Here is an 18,191-nt window from a genome sequence, read left to right on the forward strand (position 1 = left end):
ATGAGGAGACAAAAATCCGTTAGAACTAATCATAAACTTGACATTCCTGGTAGGCGTAAATTATTCACGGCCTCTAAGTGGCTGCTAAGTGACGTCAAAGTGACCACCTAGGTGTGCCGCGAGTAATAAAAGGCTGCCTATCTCTTGCATAAACTGAAGCTCTCGTTTTAATCTTTCGTGGACGTAAAGTCACACTTTGTGTCTATTCAGACAATTTTCCAATCTTAAGGTTAAATCTTGTAACTCTCATCCGTAGCGAGAGACATTAAAATTGAAGTTCGAGACTCGTTTCTTAATCCAACAATACCTTAGAGGCCCAATCATGGCTTAATCTCGTACATTAAGCTGTCAAAGTATGAAAACTTCCGAAAAAGGATTAAATTAATTGAGGATGTGGCTGAATTTGAACACGACTTCCGGGTTACCATTTCAAATTTGACCCAATCACCTTATCTATTTGACCAGCAAAGCACTTAATTGCTATTTAGTAGTATAAGGCACTTAACATCCAGCGTAGCTTTTTCGCGTTACAATTACACCTCAAACTGCGTCTAAAACACAATTCAAACCATATTAATATCCAACGTCAACCTATATATAAAGACAAAAAAAATTCAAATATAGCAATCATGAAAACTTGAAGCTGTCAAACCATGAATGTAAGAATCTCATTTTCCTTCTTTATTTTCATTCATTTTTATTACAACTTAAGAAAAAGTTTCAACACAATATTGTCAATTGACAAATGATTTTTCAATTTGCTGTGGAAGAATTTTGTCATCAATATAGATACACACAGCCAACGAGGCGAAGGATAGGAAGTAAGAAATGTGAGATGACATTTATAAAAGATGTATTGAGAAATTGACTTTTTTAAGCTTTTTTTTTTGCGCAAACTTACTAAAGAAAACTTTATTTTTGCCTTCATTTTCAATCGATTGGAAAAGTTTTGCAATCTGCTGCTTCATTTTCTTGTGAAATAAATAAAAAGAAAATATTAAAAAAATATATATATAAAGAATGTGAGAAAGTTTTTGTGGTAAACAAGATAGCAACTAAGCTTTTCTTATTGATTTTTTTCAAAGTAAAAATACATTTTTCATAACTAAGTCAGGGATATACCTCAATGAAATTTCGATTCTTATTCAATATAAGTTTGCAATCTTCTTGGAAATTAGAGTTGTTTATTTACTGCAATCATAAAATTTCTCATATCCTATTCACTATCAGTGAACATTTATCAGAATATTCAAACTAGATCGGTTCGTAAATCATGATATGGTTGAGGTTTGTGGACTGAAATGGCGAAAAATTGACAGACTGCTTTGTATAGGGTTGAAGTGAGTTCCTACTCGAGTGGGATAAGCGAGAATAGTTTCATCTCGATTCGGTCATTCTCTGAAACGGAAGTCACAAATAGAGCTTGAATTCGATTCGGATTTGGTATGGAAAAGTCGACTTAGGTCGGCTATTCCATTTATATTCTGGCTAGACTGAAACGAACTCTACAAAGCGTTAATGACTATATCTGTGAACCAAAAAGGAGTCGGATCCGACGTCTACTACGCCAATTTTATGGATTGGATGCAGGGGCATAAGAAAAATGGAGTAGGGGAGGTTCGCTTTTATTTGCATGATTTTTCAGAGGACTTTATCAACTTTTTTCTCATTAGACTATGTCATTCGTTCCATCGATATTTTGTTGTGAATATGGTTAAATAGTCGATTCTTACCCGACTTAGATACAGCCTCGCTTTAAATTCGGTCATCTATCATATTCACATACATTCGCTTTTAATAGCGCTAAAAGCTGGTCTATATTTCTATACTATTATCACCTACCCTTTAATTTTAACCCTTAACTATCAAAATCCCTCCTCATTCATCATACAAAGCTCTTCAGCTCTAGTCAGACTAGTGATTACATTTCATTTCCCTTTAAAAATCATTGAACCATTATTTTTATCGCATCTCATTCACATGAATAGTAAAAGTTTTTTAATTTTAAATTTTTTTTTTCTGCAGCTAGCTCTCTTTTTGATGCTTTAGTGCGAAACAATTTTTGACAGTTTAATATTTTCGCTTCTCTTTTACCCTCCACATTTCATCTCTCGTTATGCTTTGAAGATAAAACTTAATTTTAAAACTTTGTTTTTCAATTTCGCACAAGCATTTCTCATATTTGCAATTGCACTTTTTTCTACTTGAGTGACTTTATTTGCACATACAGCGGAAGCCAAAAAGACGACTATGAAAATAAAGAGCAAGGAACATTGATTCATATATGAATGTGCAATGAGATGAAGAAGGAAGCTTTACAAAGCTTTAAATGGAATGCATTTATTTATTCAGTGGATTTGCTGTGGAGTTTTTTTTCGTACTGCTGTTTCGACAAGGGATGGAATGTTTTACTGCTTATGAGGCTCTTCTCAGAACATGCCCATGTATTCTCGGTCTTAGACTCGGTCTTCGATCCTCATCCTCGATTCTCGATCCTCAGTCCTCGATTCAGTCCTCTGCCCTCGATTCTCGATCTTCAATCCTCGATCCTCGATCCTCAGTCCTCGATCCTCGATCCTCAGTCCTCGATCCTCGATCCTCAGTCCTCGGTCCTCAGCCCTTGAGTCCTCAGTCCTCAGTCCTCAGTCCCCAATCCTCAGTCCTCAGTCCTCAGTCCTCGATTCTCAATCCTCTGTATCAGTCTCAGTTTATAGATTCAGAATAAAAACTCCAAATAAACAATTTTAAAATTCCTAATAGAACTTACCATTATCTATAAATCAAAACTTTCCATCCCTTTCCCCATCCACCGCCACCTATTCTTCTTCTTTTTATCTACAATAAATCACCAATACAAATAAAGAATAAGCTAAAATAAATCACAGCTTAAAGATATTCGATTAAAATGGAATTGTGAAATCGACTGTGAAACCTTCCGATAAAATTGCTTCCCTCCGTAACTTAAACTTCTCTTTTTGCCTCCTTTTCACTAACTCATCCTGTTGCAAACATTCAATTCCTCTATTTTAAAATGAAAAGAAAAGGAAAAAAAAGATTAAAATTAATGCGAAAAATAAAATAATTACATTTTTTTGTGCTACTTCTTCATTCTCTGGCAGATTTTCAAATTGGATTATTGCTTTGGATAGACAAGAATGTTGAAATCCGATTTAGATGTGTTAAAATGTTCATATAATCGCTTTTCAGGAAATCTGAGAAGGTTTTTAAAATGAACATTTACATTTACAGTTTTAGTATGGATATTCGATTGAGTGAAGTGGATTTTATAACCGTTTGGTTGGAACTTCCATTGATGAGACTTTTATTGATACTAACAAGGCCTTACCTAGGATCAATTTATGAGCATTCAATAGAGTTTGATCAAGAATCGTAGGCCTTTATTTCCTGCATTTTAGATGTATAAGCCAATTTCAGGTTGCAGACTTGCAGTTTTGGACAAACCCTAGTATTTAATATAGTAGAGCCTATAATGTTAGTGTAGCTAGAGAAATCAATGGCCCGAACAACGCCATACAGTTGTAAAATTGAAGCATATTCGTCGTGCTGACAGCAAAATGTCAAAATTGTTTCTTGAGGTCTTCGTTATGACCTTTATACGACATAAGTTAAGATTCTCCAAGCATTGTAGTGGTGTCTTAACGACTTTATTGTACTGCTCAGGTAAGCAAACCTGAACCTGTACTCAATCAAACACTTTCATTAAGAAGCCATTCCATGCTAAAATAAATCAAACATCAAGCAAGAAGTCCTTTAAATTTGAAATATAAAGCTTCAATGAAAGTGCACGATAGAACCGATTATTATTATGATTTTGAATTCAATTCTCTTCAGTAAACAATTCCTATATTGTTTACAAACAATGCAGAGTCAGCATCCCCAGTGATTCATTTATTTATATACTTTTAGATAAGAAAACAAATTAATTATTCTATGCTGTATACCAGTGCTGTCTAAACTTTAAGACACGACCAACTAGTGTAAACACAATGAATCGTTTCCCTCGACTTAGATCGAGGCTTAACACAAAGGTATGATGTAGAACAAAACAGTTTGGACAACACTGCAGTATATACATCCAGAAGTGCTCCTGCAAACTACAATGAGCAATCAATAAAAATTCCTAATTCATCAAAAAATTTCATAATCACTTTTCCTCTACTTCCTATATCATTTCATAAAATATTCTGACTTTTAATTAAATATCAATTAATTCCACTCATTCATCTGGCGCTATCTCATTACTAAGGATACTATTATCATCATCATAATCATAATCATACACGAAAAAGTATCTAAAAAAACTTTTCAATAAAAGTTTATCTAATTACAAAGCATTTCGCCTCTTATTTCTCTCTTGTTCATGCACATCCTCCATTCATCCATCTATCATGTATGAAATAATTAATGATACTTTCATACAGCATAATGTGTTCATGCGAAAAAAAAAATTCATACCACTTGCTATTTATACATATGCTCTTCCGGTTGAATTATTGCGATTTTCAAGCAGATATGCTGAGATTTTTTTGTTTTGTTTGCATGACTGTCTATCTATCTAGCGAGTGAATGGAATTGTATTTGGGGAAAAATGCATATTGTGAGTTTTTCTCTCTTTTTTCAGCCTTGAAAGTTTTGAGCTTTTTCACTCTGAATGAAGTTTTAAATAAAAACATGTAGATGATTTGAATTAAATTGAAATTGTTACGTGCGGAACCTGGAGAAGGTAATTCTGAGTATCATGATCAGGAGCGTGGCTAGACCCCCGAAATTCCCATGAGGGGTTTTAGGATTTTTTCTCGAAATCCCTAGCAAATTGAAGATTTTTTTTCAAGGAAAGATGGAGAGTCTTTCACCTCCAACAACAACACTTCCTTCCTTTATACGCTCCTGGACATGACTCTGCCAATTTCTCATTTCCCGTAAAATGTAATACTGCAAGATACATGTACCTTAGCGACTGTGTTTCTCTGCATTTATTTGGTTCTCAAAGATGAGCTGACGTAGCTCACTAGTTAGGCAGACCAGGTATTCAGCCATTCGTTGTTAAAATACAGCTAAATGGTTCTATTTTTGATACAGAGTCCATAGGTCTGCAGTATCAAAGCTTCGAGCAATTCTTTGTAAAAGACTTCATCACGACTCCTGTCTGGTTCCTTCATATCATCACATGGCTTCCAAGATGCTGTGGCTAATTAGTGATAAAAGATCATGACAGAACCTTTTAAAGACATTGATGTCACTTGAACGATCGTATAAGAATCTCCTCCTCCCAACAGACTTCCATGAGATTCGCCTTAAGTCCATCAAATCCAATGACTCCCATACTCATTACTTTTTGTTCGATGTATACACAACAAAAAGCAATTAATTATAACTTTCATTTATGGACAAAATATAATTTTTTTTTTCTACTGCTGGATCCCCTCTTCATGTTGTCCAATATGTGATTACAAGGTACTCGACTGTTGGAGGCTTGAAAGAACAGGCAGTTTGTGTTGTGAACATTAATTAGCGTCACAGATTGGTAAAGTTTTTAATAAATTTTTGATAATTTTCTCTTTTTTTTCACATGTCCACCAACATCCATTAAATGCCTTTTTTTCTGTATGAGTGGTTTATGTTAAATTTTTTTTTTTTTTTTGGTGCAGTGTCCATCTCACTTGAGGGAAACAAACATGCAAACATACCGTAAAGTTGTTATTGCAATTTGGCTTTTGAAAAAATATGTTACCGGCAGTTGATGAATGATCTTAAATGAATTATTACAGATGGAAAAGTTTTTGTGTTTTTCTCATAAAATGGAAATTATTTTTTTTTTTGTGCTGCTTTTATTCTCAATTTTATGTGAAAAGTTTTGGATATACATAATTTTAGTTATGAATATAAAAGCTTGCTAGTTAATTTTCTAGAAATAACCCGCTGGTCGGGATAAATATTTTTGGATTTTTGGAAGTACTAAAAAATTATCCCGCTGGTCGGGATAAATATTTTTGGATTTTTGGAAGTACTAAAAAATTATCCGACTGGTCGGGATAAATATTTTTGGATATTTTAGGGTACTAAAAAATTATCCCGCTGGTCGGGATTTTTGGAAGTACTAAAAAATTATCCCGCTGGTCGGGATAAATATTATTGGATTTTTGGAGGTACTTCCCCTTCCCCCTTAAGAGCTATACATAAATGGCCCCTATATAAAATCCTTTAATCTTTGAAGGATATTAATTAGGTAATGAAATTTAATTTATTTCCAAAATTTCATTTCCAACGCACACAAATCCCAGCTCAATTTACGTAACCAAAAAATTGTTTTCATGGTTTCAATTTCATATTAACAATTTTAATTCGAAGCCATATTAAATGTGAATGTTTGAAGGATTTTAGACTTTAAAAACCATTGTTATAAACCTCACACCTGAAAAATTTACAGTTCAAAATGATAATAATTTAATGATTTTGGTTTTTTCATCCTTAAATTACTGCAAAATGTACACCAATAATCATATAAGCTCATTATTTTCAACCAGCAGTTCTGCTAATTTACCCAATAAATCTCTTAATTACCTTGCTAAAAACATAAATCACGGGGTAGCAATAATGCATTCATGAAAATGACTTGACGCTATTCATAACGTATCCACACATTCACTGCTCTAATTACGTATTGAAATATTTAATTAATTAACAAATAAGCTCTCAATAACAGCTCAACCTACTCATTGTATGGCAATAATTATTTAAAAATCAATGAAGCTCATAAATTGAAATTAATTTTCATTTTTCTCGCTACTTTGCATGCTGAACAACTTTTTTTTAAAATCATCAATTTTCCGTCGATGTGCATATGCTTCCTTTTTTTTTAAACGTATGTGTGTATATGCCACTGAAAATCACTAAAACATTTTTCTGTTTGTTTCGCTGATAATTGCCCAATAATGATTTTTATGCGAACGGTGATTTTTCAGAAATCACAACATTTGCATGTGTTAAATGGACAGTTCTCATTTATTTGCGGATCCTTGTGTCATGGATTGTCAGATTCTCAGAATCTTTACTTTACACATGGATAGCAGATCTTTAGGATGTGCATCAATTTAGCATTCAAGGATCGTTAATTGAGAATGTCAGTCAAATATCTTTTACCCTTTGTGAGTGGATACAGCAGGGACGAATACAGAAGAAGGCGAATAAAACATTGTTGACCACCAACCCTCTTCTAGATACCCCCAATTGTAGACGAACAGTCGCTAACCATTTGACTTCCAAATACTAACAATCAAGGGAACTAGACAATAACCAGACAGTTGTCCTGGAACATTTCATTCATTTCTATGACAAGTCGTCCTTTCTCGAATTCTTATGACTTGTTCATTGGCAAGTAACTGGAATTTATGGGCAAACCAATGTCTAGTCAAGTGTTGTCCAAACTTTTTCGCATCACAGCATATTTAGATAGTAAGCCTCATTTGCAAAACCGCACACTAGTGAATCGATGGCAACAGTTTAGATGACATAGTCTAGTCTTTACCTATTTGCCTGTCTCCTTAACAGACAGAAAGCAGACTTTAATGGTACAGAAAGCCACTATGGTACCTAAAAGCGGTACCTCTGCCTGTTAAGGTCCACTCGGATTACTTTGAGTTAATAAAGCACATAATCATTTAAAAATCATACAAACTCTCATCAAGGGATCCTTCCCACATTCCTACAAATTAATTATAATTAAATCAATTATTTTATTCACAAAAAAAAATCCTTATAAATACACGATTTTAATTAAATAATGAATGCGAACATATTGAAATGTGATTTTTGTGCGTTGACAAATGTACGTTGAAGTGTAATCACAAAACATTAATCTTATTCTGGTTGTCATGACACTACAATGGCAGCATATGCTACAATTTAATTTAAAATTGTCGACAAAAAAAAAATATGATTAAAAATGTATGCATAACTTTGTCAATGCACCAGGTATGAGTAGAAGGTGATTGTTACTTTTCAGCGGTCGTTACTTGGTTATAATCCCGAATTGAACAAGTCAATCAAGACAAGACTGAAATCTGAAAATGCATTATCCCATAATATTGTTGCCAATGCTTTAGGCTCTTGGCTGACTTGTACTGTAATAACAACCGGTAATCAAAATGTCCATATACTGTATATTTGACTGGAATTTCCAATTGGAACAGTCGATGCGAATTTTTCATCAACAAACTTTTTAATTTGGACATTTTCGTCTCCGATCTGCTTTTAATATGTTCAATTGGAGGTTGCTAAAGGTCAATGACAAATCCTTTGTTGTCTCATTGTATTCCATAAATCCTTTGTCATTCATAATTTCGCCGCAAGATTCTGTACATTGATTTGTCTCTTGCATGCACTCAGCTTGTCCTTGAGATATTAACTTTACAGACACAATTGGTCTTGACATGTTCATATTCTGTGCATTTCCGATCAAGAACTGAACTTTTGCTGTAAATCTGCAAATAGATTCGAAAAACTTTCAACAACTCATTGTGGCTTATTGCATTTTCACACGAATGTCCACAACTGTCTTATCCTGAAAGCTCTTTAAATATTGAAATTTAATATTTCTAATTATTTTCTCATTTTCATTTATTTTTCATTTCTCATAAATAACTATTCAACTATATTACAATTTATACAAAAATGCGATAATTCCTTCATCTTGTCTAATATACTTTAAACTTCATCCATAAGTATTGAAATTACAAAATGAATTGTTTCATATAACTAGTGTCGTACTTAAAAATGATCGGCTAGTTTGCTGCTGCATAGTGGAAGGAATCTTCCATGTTTAAAAAGAAAAGTAAGTAAGGTGATTAAAAATGCAATAACATTGAAATATTTCATCATTTTATAGTCAAAATAAATAATAAAAGTAAAAATAATAGAAAAAATAGCTTTCGTGCTTCCACTTGAAAGTTAAGACAGTAAAATAAATCATAAATAATAAATATATCCATAAAACACTGTTGTAAGCATATTTGGCAGCAAATGTCAGAACTTTGAGACAAACTCACGCATAAATAACTGAATTTTTTACTTCCGTTTTCTCTTGTGTCCGTGTAACTTAATATCGCTGGTATTGTTGATGTCTCGAGAGTTTCTTCATCATTCTGTTGCTATGAATCAAAATCCGACTTAAGACTTCAATTAATTTCTATTTTTAGGCAATAGATTCTTACGTTACACTAATCTGTAATTGAAAAATTAAGAACATCATTAGAATATTGAATGGAATAGGAATTAGAGCAAGCATTAAAGTCAGTAATGAAAGGTGAATTGAGCGCACTTTTATAACATTCAGGTATTAATTCATTTCATTTGGGAGTATATCCAGTGTGGGTGTACGATTTTGATTACAGAAGGGATTTTGTGGAAGGATGTAGGAACAGGAAATCGGAATTTTTGGGATTAATTTAGCAGAATAATCAGGAACATCTGGATACACCGCAAAATTTCATTCATATCGTTAGGCTGTGTTAGAGTTTCAAAAATGCGCTTTAAATTGAAATTAGACAGTAAAAAATATGTGACAAAACCAATAATTATCCCTGTGTGCATTGTTAACATAATTAATAGTAAAAAATAATAATCCCAATCATAAAGGAATAAAAAATAATTTGTTGATTACCTTGGGGAAATTAAAAAGCATGACTCAAGATTTTTAAACGAAATTCGCATAAACAAAATTACAGAATTGAGAAGGAGGAGGTCAACTACGAAAAATAATAAGTCTCAAGTGTTCTCCTCTTGATGCTTTGTGTATTTATTTAAAAATTCAGAAAAGAAATAATCAGTCTCCGACTCCGATCCTTCAAAGCCTGAACAAATTTAGAAAAGAAATTATATGGATTAAAAAAATTATGATACTTAAGTTAAGAACAGAATTGATTGTGACAATGCTCAATGCGTCATAAAATAATCACTCAAGAAAAACAAAAAAAAAAACAGAGTTATAACAAAGTTTGTGATGCAAAATTGAAGGAATTAGGTATTTGAATTGTTAAAAGTTAATATTTTACGTATACGTAGAACGTAAGCGTAGCTTTTACGTATACGTAGATCTAAACGTAACCTTTTACGTATACGTAGAATTCAAAAGAGCTTTTACGTATACGTAGAACTTAAACGTAACCTTTTACGTATACGTAGAACGTAAAAGAGCTTTTACGTATACGTGGAACTTAAACGTAACCTTTTACGTATACGTAGAATTCAAAAAGAGCTTTTATGTATACGTAGAACGTAAACTGAGCTTTGAATTGTAGCTCAAACATGTACGTAGAGTTTTCGGAATTTGTCTGAATTAAAGCATGAAAGAAAGCCCAATAAAACTCAAATGAACAACAAAAAAAAAAATCGATCGAACAGAAAAATCAAGACACAACAAACCTTAAACGAAAGCTTTTTATTTTTTATTTGATAAATTCAAAACAGGTGGCATCACATAACTGCTCTTTCCTGCATCATTTGTTGATGTTATGACTGAAATATTATGGACGAGATTTGTATTGTTGTTATTATTATTATTTGTGTTCGTATACTGCTTCTGATAGTCAGAACTTAATAAAAGGAAACAAAAAACATTTTCAGAAATAAAAAAAAAAAGGAAAAAAAAGAAGAGAAAAAAGCTCAAATAAAGGCACTAGAAGTAGAATCGTGTAATCCTCTACCTCTTCATACTACTGTTTCCTTTCACCATCTCGGTACGATTTGTTGTCGTATTTACAATAAGTTCATTTATCGAATAATGGAGATTATTATTGTAACCTTTCAACGTCTTTGGAGAATCCACAAAATGTTCATTTGTTGCTGTTCCATTCATACCTTTTTTATTGCAATTTTTTTTATATATTTTTTTCATTTTATTGACACAGATAGACATGTAAATCGAATGGATTAAATTAGCAAGAGCAGAGATACACACACAGTCATTACTTTCATTCATCGTGCAAATTTTATGCAATGGCAATTCATTACTCACCATGTGTCGTGTCCATTTTTCTCTGGTCATTTAGTGATGTTGATAGTGGATTACTTAAAAATGATGGATTATTCTTTTTCGGATCCTACAAACAAGAAAAATGACATACAGACATTTAAAATAAAATCATAGCAAATGAAAATGATTGAATATGTAAAGTATGAGCGGTATGGTCTCTTGCAAGTGATTAAGTGACATATCCTGATAGTAATTAAAACTCAATTGAGTTTGTACTTTCCACAAGAATATGTATGACACATCATGTATAGTTTGTACTTGAAATTGATCAGCACTTAAAAACCATTTGAATGAGACCATAAAATTTTCATAAAGTCGCTAGTTTACATACCGTTAGTGAAGCAATGTTTTTAATTAAATTACTGTAATTGTCATCGTGTTTTTTGGTCTTTTTCATCTCGCCCTGCTGAATTTGTTGCTGTTGTATTGACGAATGATTAAGTTTATTGTTATTAATATGGTGAGGGTACTGTTGTTGAGGTTTAATGGTTGTTTTAATTGGACTATCAATTATCGCACAATCGCTATCACTTCCATCAGATATACGTATTTTATCTGGACTAATTTCAGCTGTTGGATGCTGTGAATATTTCGGTATAATTCTATTTAAATCCTTTTGTGATACTTTTAGTAGATCATTTGGACTTGACAGCTTTTCGAGGTCAATGACGCGAGGTTTTATTTCTACTGGAGTCGGAGCTGATGATTTAACGGGATAAATAGGTGGTGACGGTGACGATGACATTATACTATTTATGCTATGATCACTCGCTTTCTTTATTACAGACATTGAATTTTGTTGAGGCGATAATTGAACTCCTGAACTTGTTGACTTTCCATTCACCGTTGGTACTGCGATACTTTCAACATTTTCTATTTTAATTTTCATTTCAGTCTTTAGATGATGCTGTGTTTGAGCTGTTGGCTGTTTGCCATTTGTTGAAGTAATTGATTGATTAAGTATCTGTGTTGAAGAATTATTTACAACAGCTACTTTTGCATCCTTTTTCTTCTTTCGTTCAAGCTCCTTTGTAAAATCTTCCAATTTTATCCAACCTTCTGGCCACAACGGTACTAAATGATCCTTTAAATATTTTGTTGTATACTCATCGATAGTTTCCTTTTTTACCTTTGATATTTTATATAAATCTTGAATTAATTGAACAATTTCACATAGTATTTGTCGTGAATTATCATGCCAGTGATATTTCTTACGAGGTGCTTTATGCTCTAATGAACTATCACCAACGACATGTTGAATACTTTTTAGATTCTCATATGTCTTCAAATCTTCATCGTATTTTCTCACTAAATCTGGCATAGTTGAGTTAATTAATGTCTTTAATTTTTTTATTTCCGTTTTGACCTTTGAGTCTGCTTGCTGTGTACGATATCGACTAACTTTCGCTAAAATTGTTTTTCTCGTACATGGTATAAAGGTTTCTAGCTGATGATAAACTTGTACACGTACTTGTGTGCTGTGTGACTTTGCTACTCCATCAATATTAATTAACTGTTCTTTCACATGATTATCAAAGAAATTTGAATTATTCTTGGCAGTGCTTTCAGCATATTGCTTAAGATTCGTGATGAGTTGAATGAGTTCAGGCGAGAAATTTGCTGGAAATGTCAATTCTTTTGTTACAACTGCTGAACCATTAATCGGCACTTCTTCGTGATTACTTTCATGGGAAGATTCTGATACGGCAAGACTACTAACAGACTCACTTCCATCATCATCATCATTGTCTGTAGTCGTTGTTGTTCCACCACTCGATTTTCCTTGCTCCAATTTTCGAAGATTATCGCGTTTGGCACGCAACATATCTTTAACCGTTGTCGTTTTAATTACTTTCTTACTGTCATCCGTTGCTTCCTTTTCGACAAATTTTTTCTTGTCTGCTTCTTTTGGTACAGCTACAACGGGTGGTACAGTTTCCTTTGGTTTCTCAGGCAGTTTCTCCAGCTTTTCCTGTTTTTCTTGTTTCTCCTTCTTTAATTTTTTTGCAGCCTTGCCTTGTTCATCAGATGACGAAGTTGCCGACTTTATTTTCTTCTCAATATGCACCTTTTTCTTTTTCGGCTTCTCTACAACAACTGATTTATTCTTTTTCTGATCATTCTCATGATCTGATCCACTTGATTCACTAGACGTGGACAGTACTCGTTTCTTTGCTTTTGGCATTCGAATTTCATCACCAGGACGTTCAAAATTCGGCAACTTTTTATATTCCAATAGGCCACTATTAATGTAAAATCCACCACGAACTGTCTCAATATCTTCAGGTATTTGTTCGTCATACTGAAATAAAATTAATACAATATATATTTTAATAGCTGCGACAATTTCCAAACGTGATTGATCAATAAAAAATGTAATCAGTATAAAGCCGGCGAGATCACGAGAAAATAATTACTTACAGCTTCTGTGTTATCTATAAATGAATCATTGTCATCATATCCGACACCACGATCAAATTCCATCCGACTTGACTTGCTGTATGAACTGCCCGTACCCTAAAACAAAATATAGCGGCAAAATATAGTAAACATAAATGTGTGAAACATAAGTCAAGAAAGAGATAGCAATATGGGAAACGTGACCGATTAAATATTCGCTAAAATTCCATAGAAATAAAGTTCTGTTGCTAATTATAAGTTGATAATTAATTAAATTCTTTGTTTTAAAGCTGAAAAAGCACTGATAGGAAATGGAAAATTATCAACTTGCAGAGTAAATTCATTCATAAAAATTTACACATCTTGCTATCTCTTTCGCACTTTTGATGTTTATGAACCCAAAATCAACTCACATATTTTGCCTCCATTTCTCTCGCAATACGTGCAACATCATCGTCATCAGCTGCCAAAGGATCGTCGTTATTGTGTGTACCATTCGGAAGTTTTGCCAATTTTTTGACTTTTTTCTGCCATCAATGCAAATTTTTTACATAGGAACAAGAGAAATAAAGAAAATAAAATTATTCACACAGTTAATGACCCGTGGCAATTAAATGTCGAAACATATTAACTAATGAAAGTGGGAGGAAGAAGAAAGAAAGACTAGATTGATAACGCGAAATAGCGTAATTGGTATAAAGGAACACAAAACAAAAAAAAAAAGAGAACGTAATTCATGTCATAAAATGTACACTTTTGTGTATATATGGATTCTTTTCTCCTTCTTCTTCTTCCTTCATCATGTCCCCGCATCACACAGATGAAACTTTTTTCATACCTTTTCTATGTAAATAAGTTTTTTGTAATTAAATTCGGGAAATTTGTATTCATCAGGCTCAAAAATCTCTAAATCAAGTCGAAAACTCTTGTTCTTTGTATTGCCGGCTGGTGTGTCCTTCTCAGGCTTCTTGAGAAAGTCACTAGACGTATCAATTGTCATAAATGAAACACGTTTTGTCTCAGCAGACATTTTTTCAATTGCTTTAGTCGCGGAAAGTAAGTAAATTTGATTTTGATTACAATTTTAACACTTTTTAAGCACTTCAATCTACTGATTTTGTAATGTCCTTTTGATATCTTGCTAGCCCGGAACTCTATGCATCTTTTTACGTTATTATGATTAGCACTTAATTGAGAAATTCACTGAATTTAATTAAAATTGTTTTTTACGGAAATTCTTTTATTTTTTTGTGAAGAAAACAAACAAAGGGTAGGAATCTTTGCTATTATTCAAATTTTCAGGTGCCGGTAAATGTGATGTCACTTTTTGCCCGATTTTCATTGACTAATCTTACTGCTTATATTACAATTATTTTTGTTTTCACAAATAAACTGCTATTAAGTTAATTAAAGACTTGAAAGTTTATTAATTACATTATTTTACAGATGTAAACAAAACCGGAAACTTCGACGCCTTGTTATTTGAATTTTCAAAAACCGTTAATAATGTAAACCAGGTTACCTGATTATTTCAAAACATTTCATTTATTTTTATTTTAAAATTGTGAAAAAATCAAAATCAAGTTTTTGTGATATTTTACGCTATAATTAAATAATCTACACATTCAAAATGGGTTTTCTCACGGTATTAAAGAAGATGAGACAAAAGGAAAAGGAAATGAGAATTTTATTGCTGTAAGAATTGAAAATTTTTTGATCATCTGTTCAATGGAAATTTAATTTACCTAATTATTCTATTAGCGGACTAGATAATGCTGGAAAGACAACAATTCTAAAGAGATTTAATGGTGAACCAATCGATCAAATATCACCGACATTAGGATTCAACATAAAGACATTAGAACATAGAGGTAAAAAAGTTCATGACTCATAGACTAGAAAATCCATAAAAATTTGATTTAATTTCCGTAATCAGGTTACACATTAAATTTATGGGATGTTGGCGGACAAAAGTCTCTCAGATCATACTGGAGAAATTATTTCGAAAGCACAGATGGTCTTGTCTGGGTCGTAGATGCTGCTGATAGAATGAGATTAGATGCTTGTAAGGATGAATTAAACATATTGTTGGAAGAAGAGAGATTAGCAGGCGCAACACTTTTAGTATTAGCCAATAAGCAGGATCTTCCAGGTGCATTGTCAGCACAAGAAATTAAAGACGTAAGTATTGAACTGCTGGTCAATTGCACCATAGTCGTGTCCTCGACACGATTATTGAGTACCACTGATATTTATCGTACATTGTATCGGTTGTTGCACAAAACCGTGTGCGTCATACGAGTAGGAATGCTTGTAAATTTTAATTAAAATGATATGTCTCATTTAATTTTATTAACTTAATCCAATTAATCAACTCATATTCTAATTTTTCAACAGATTCTTGAACTTGACAAGATCACAACACACCATTGGTCCGTAGTTGGCGTAAGTGCAGTAACAGGCGATAAATTACTAAATGCAATTGATTGGCTAATAGGTGACATAGCAAAGAGAATTTTCACATTGGATTAAGGCAGCGCAATAGCATGTGAAATGCATTAATTTTGTCTTCAGAATGCATTTATGTCAAGTCATAGCGTACATAATTTATTTGCTTATTTATTATGCTCGCACAATAATTCAAAATCTCATTTGATCACCTTACAGTCGTCTTCAAAATTAATAAAAGTGAATATATTTCTTGTCAGCACTTAATCGAATTGAGAGACATAATTTTCTACTAATTTATAAAAATTTAAAATTCAATTATTTTTTCTAATTTCGCATTTTTTGTGTTTTAATTAAAAATACTCATCATTTTTTCGTGTATAATATTTACTTTACAGGCAAATAGATGAAATGAGTAAAACGTAAAATTTGAAAAATTTGATGACAACTTGCCTTTCACTCGAGTTGCTTAATTTAAGAATTAAGTGATGCATTTTTTCAATTAAACGAATTTTCTTAACCGTAACAATACTTAATATTATAAAAATGCTGTTGAATTACTGTGCGTATTTTACATTTACGTATATGCTTTAAATTATGTCGCCGTTTGAGTATTTTACATGTATAGAATAAAGACTCGAGCAGAAATGTTGGTCTGAGACTTTTTATGGGGCGCATTAAGAAGCTTGGAATTGGAATTTAGTAACTGGATTTAGTACTGAATGGTTAGAACGGGAACTAACATGAACACATGCACAAGTCGGTTAATCGATCGGCATGAGGCTGGCGTGGCGCTGTCATGGTCTGCGATCTGAACTTAATAAGAGTCATGTCGATCTGTGTCTGCTCGGAGTTATTCCAGAAACATTGTCGCTCAATTTAAGAGGAATGATGATTAGATTCTTTTAAAGCTTTACTTTTTTGGTATCAAAAAGCAGTCTAAATTCAAGAATTTCTGAAAAATCCATCTCAAACCATCGTTGTCTCCTTCACTTCCTGCAAGTAATTGTCAATCTTCCACTGAAAATTTGATTGTCTGCCACAATAATCGTCAACATCACTTTTCTCCGAAAATGCAGCAAAATGTCAACCAGACATACAATAACGTCACATGAGTATGATTTCTCATGTGTATGCTTATTTTTTCTGTAATTAAATTTTCACTCTCTCTCCTTCTTTTTTAGCCTTTTTTTTAACTTGTTCATGTTCATATTCAATTTTAATTGTCCGAAAAAAATTGAAAGAAATTAAATCTCGTAAAAAATAAATTAAATAAATAAAACGACCACGAAAAATTAATGCCATTAAAATTGCTTGGGATTTATTATAATCCTCTGAAACAATACTGTGTGTGGGGATTTGTGTGGCTTTAAAGCAATTATTATCTTTTGACTGTTCATGAAAAATTGAATTTTATTGAATTTTTCGATTGACTGCTTTAAATGAACTGTTTAAGGATAACTCATTCACAAATCTATGGCAGTGCACATATTCAGCACAATCCATCTCTCAATTAATTGATGTCCCCAAAACAAAAGACACGATAAAACCCAAAATCCTCATAAAATCCATTAAAAATTCAACAAAGTCGCCCAAAATCTTCAACAATCCATTCCAAGAATCAAATCATATTAAGCATGTCTTTGTTAATTTGCCGAAAAACAATATAACTTAACATGTGGTCTCCTACAATTGTCAAGACATTTCAAATATTTGCTCAATGTATCGAAAGAAAGCCTGTCCATTCATTCAGTTCTATGTTGTATACTGCATAGTCATTATTGTCATAAAAATGGTACGTCTGTGCCACATGATTTCCAACTCTTTCTTTCCGCCATTCGATGCTGTATATCCTTTCGGTGAATCAAAATTAAACTCCAAATTCCCATGAACTGTCACAAATTTTTGTGATCTTTTCTTTCATCATATTTCATATTTTTGTGGATGTAATTTAATTCAAATCATATGGCAGTCAGTGACATTGGCAGTAGCAACACTATGTTGAGTAGGCAAATATCAAACATACAAAATCTGGTTGAAGACATAAGTAAATATGAGTGGGGAAATAAGGATGATTTAATGTCACGATAATTTGTAAAACAAATACATGAAATGCGATATGGAAAGAATTTAAGGAATAAAAATTCTCGAGTCGCGATCTTGAGATTTTCATTCATATTCATCTTGTGTCATTTTGTTTGGAATATGGGATGAGATGAAAATATGGTCTTGATTAAAATGTGGAGAAATGAAATGACAAAATGTTTTGTGTTTTTAAGCTGTTCTGTTTGGA

The 18,191-nt window shown here is 32.6% G+C and overlaps 2 protein-coding genes across 5 annotated transcripts; one reads left to right on the plus strand and one right to left on the minus strand.

The window, feature by feature from the left end:
• Window positions 1-8,632: 8,632 nt before the first annotated feature.
• Window positions 8,633-14,713, minus strand: yem (yemanuclein). Of its 4 annotated transcripts, none has more exons than XM_070637653.1 (8): window positions 14,289-14,713; window positions 13,864-13,977; window positions 13,472-13,567; window positions 11,382-13,352; window positions 11,033-11,117; window positions 10,722-10,875; window positions 10,441-10,610; window positions 8,633-9,241 (listed from the first exon to the last, which is right to left on the minus strand). In XM_070637653.1, exons 1-7 carry the CDS (start codon window positions 14,478-14,480, stop codon window positions 10,457-10,459), a joined length of 2,766 nt encoding a protein of 921 aa, XP_070493754.1. In that variant the 5' UTR covers window positions 14,481-14,713; the 3' UTR covers window positions 8,633-9,241; window positions 10,441-10,456. The 4 variants fall into 4 exon arrangements, 3 of the variants coding, with proteins under 3 accessions (XP_070493754.1, XP_070493756.1, XP_070493755.1); XM_070637654.1 differs by lacking the exon at window positions 8,633-9,241 and adding an exon at window positions 9,732-9,869; XR_011544224.1 differs by lacking the exons at window positions 10,441-10,610; window positions 10,722-10,875 and adding an exon at window positions 9,680-9,869.
• A 291-nt stretch (window positions 14,714-15,004) lies between these two features.
• On the plus strand, window positions 15,005-16,229 carry Arl2 (ADP ribosylation factor-like 2). Its single transcript, XM_070637751.1, has 4 exons — window positions 15,005-15,145; window positions 15,212-15,321; window positions 15,387-15,631; window positions 15,848-16,229. Exons 1-4 carry the CDS (start codon window positions 15,081-15,083, stop codon window positions 15,980-15,982), a joined length of 555 nt encoding a protein of 184 aa, XP_070493852.1. The 5' UTR covers window positions 15,005-15,080; the 3' UTR covers window positions 15,983-16,229.
• Window positions 16,230-18,191: the final 1,962 nt, after the last annotated feature.

Source organism: Chironomus tepperi, unplaced genomic scaffold, assembly GCF_022539635.2.
Source record: "Chironomus tepperi strain 1889 unplaced genomic scaffold, CSIRO-AGI_Ctep_v1 contig_163, whole genome shotgun sequence".
NCBI classification, from domain to species: domain Eukaryota; kingdom Metazoa; phylum Arthropoda; class Insecta; order Diptera; family Chironomidae; genus Chironomus; species Chironomus tepperi.

What these genes read in the sequence shown, in the direction of transcription:
- yem (XM_070637653.1), bottom strand. Translation starts at nt 14,480, where the DNA reads ATGTCTGCTGAGACAAAACGTGTTTCATTTATGACAATTGATACGTCT. An exon ending in AACTTATTTACATAGAAAAG is followed by an intron (nt 13,978 to 14,288) that starts GTATGAAAAAAG and finishes CATTGATGGCAG; the next exon opens with AAAAAAGTCAAAAAATTGGC. An exon ending in GAGAAATGGAGGCAAAATAT is followed by an intron (nt 13,568 to 13,863) that starts GTGAGTTGATTT and finishes ATTTTGTTTTAG; the next exon opens with GGTACGGGCAGTTCATACAG.
- Arl2 (XM_070637751.1), top strand. Translation starts at nt 15,081, where the DNA reads ATGGGTTTTCTCACGGTATTAAAGAAGATGAGACAAAAGGAAAAGGAA. An exon ending in GAAATGAGAATTTTATTGCT is followed by an intron (nt 15,146 to 15,211) that starts GTAAGAATTGAA and finishes TTATTCTATTAG; the next exon opens with CGGACTAGATAATGCTGGAA. An exon ending in AAAGACATTAGAACATAGAG is followed by an intron (nt 15,322 to 15,386) that starts GTAAAAAAGTTC and finishes TTCCGTAATCAG; the next exon opens with GTTACACATTAAATTTATGG.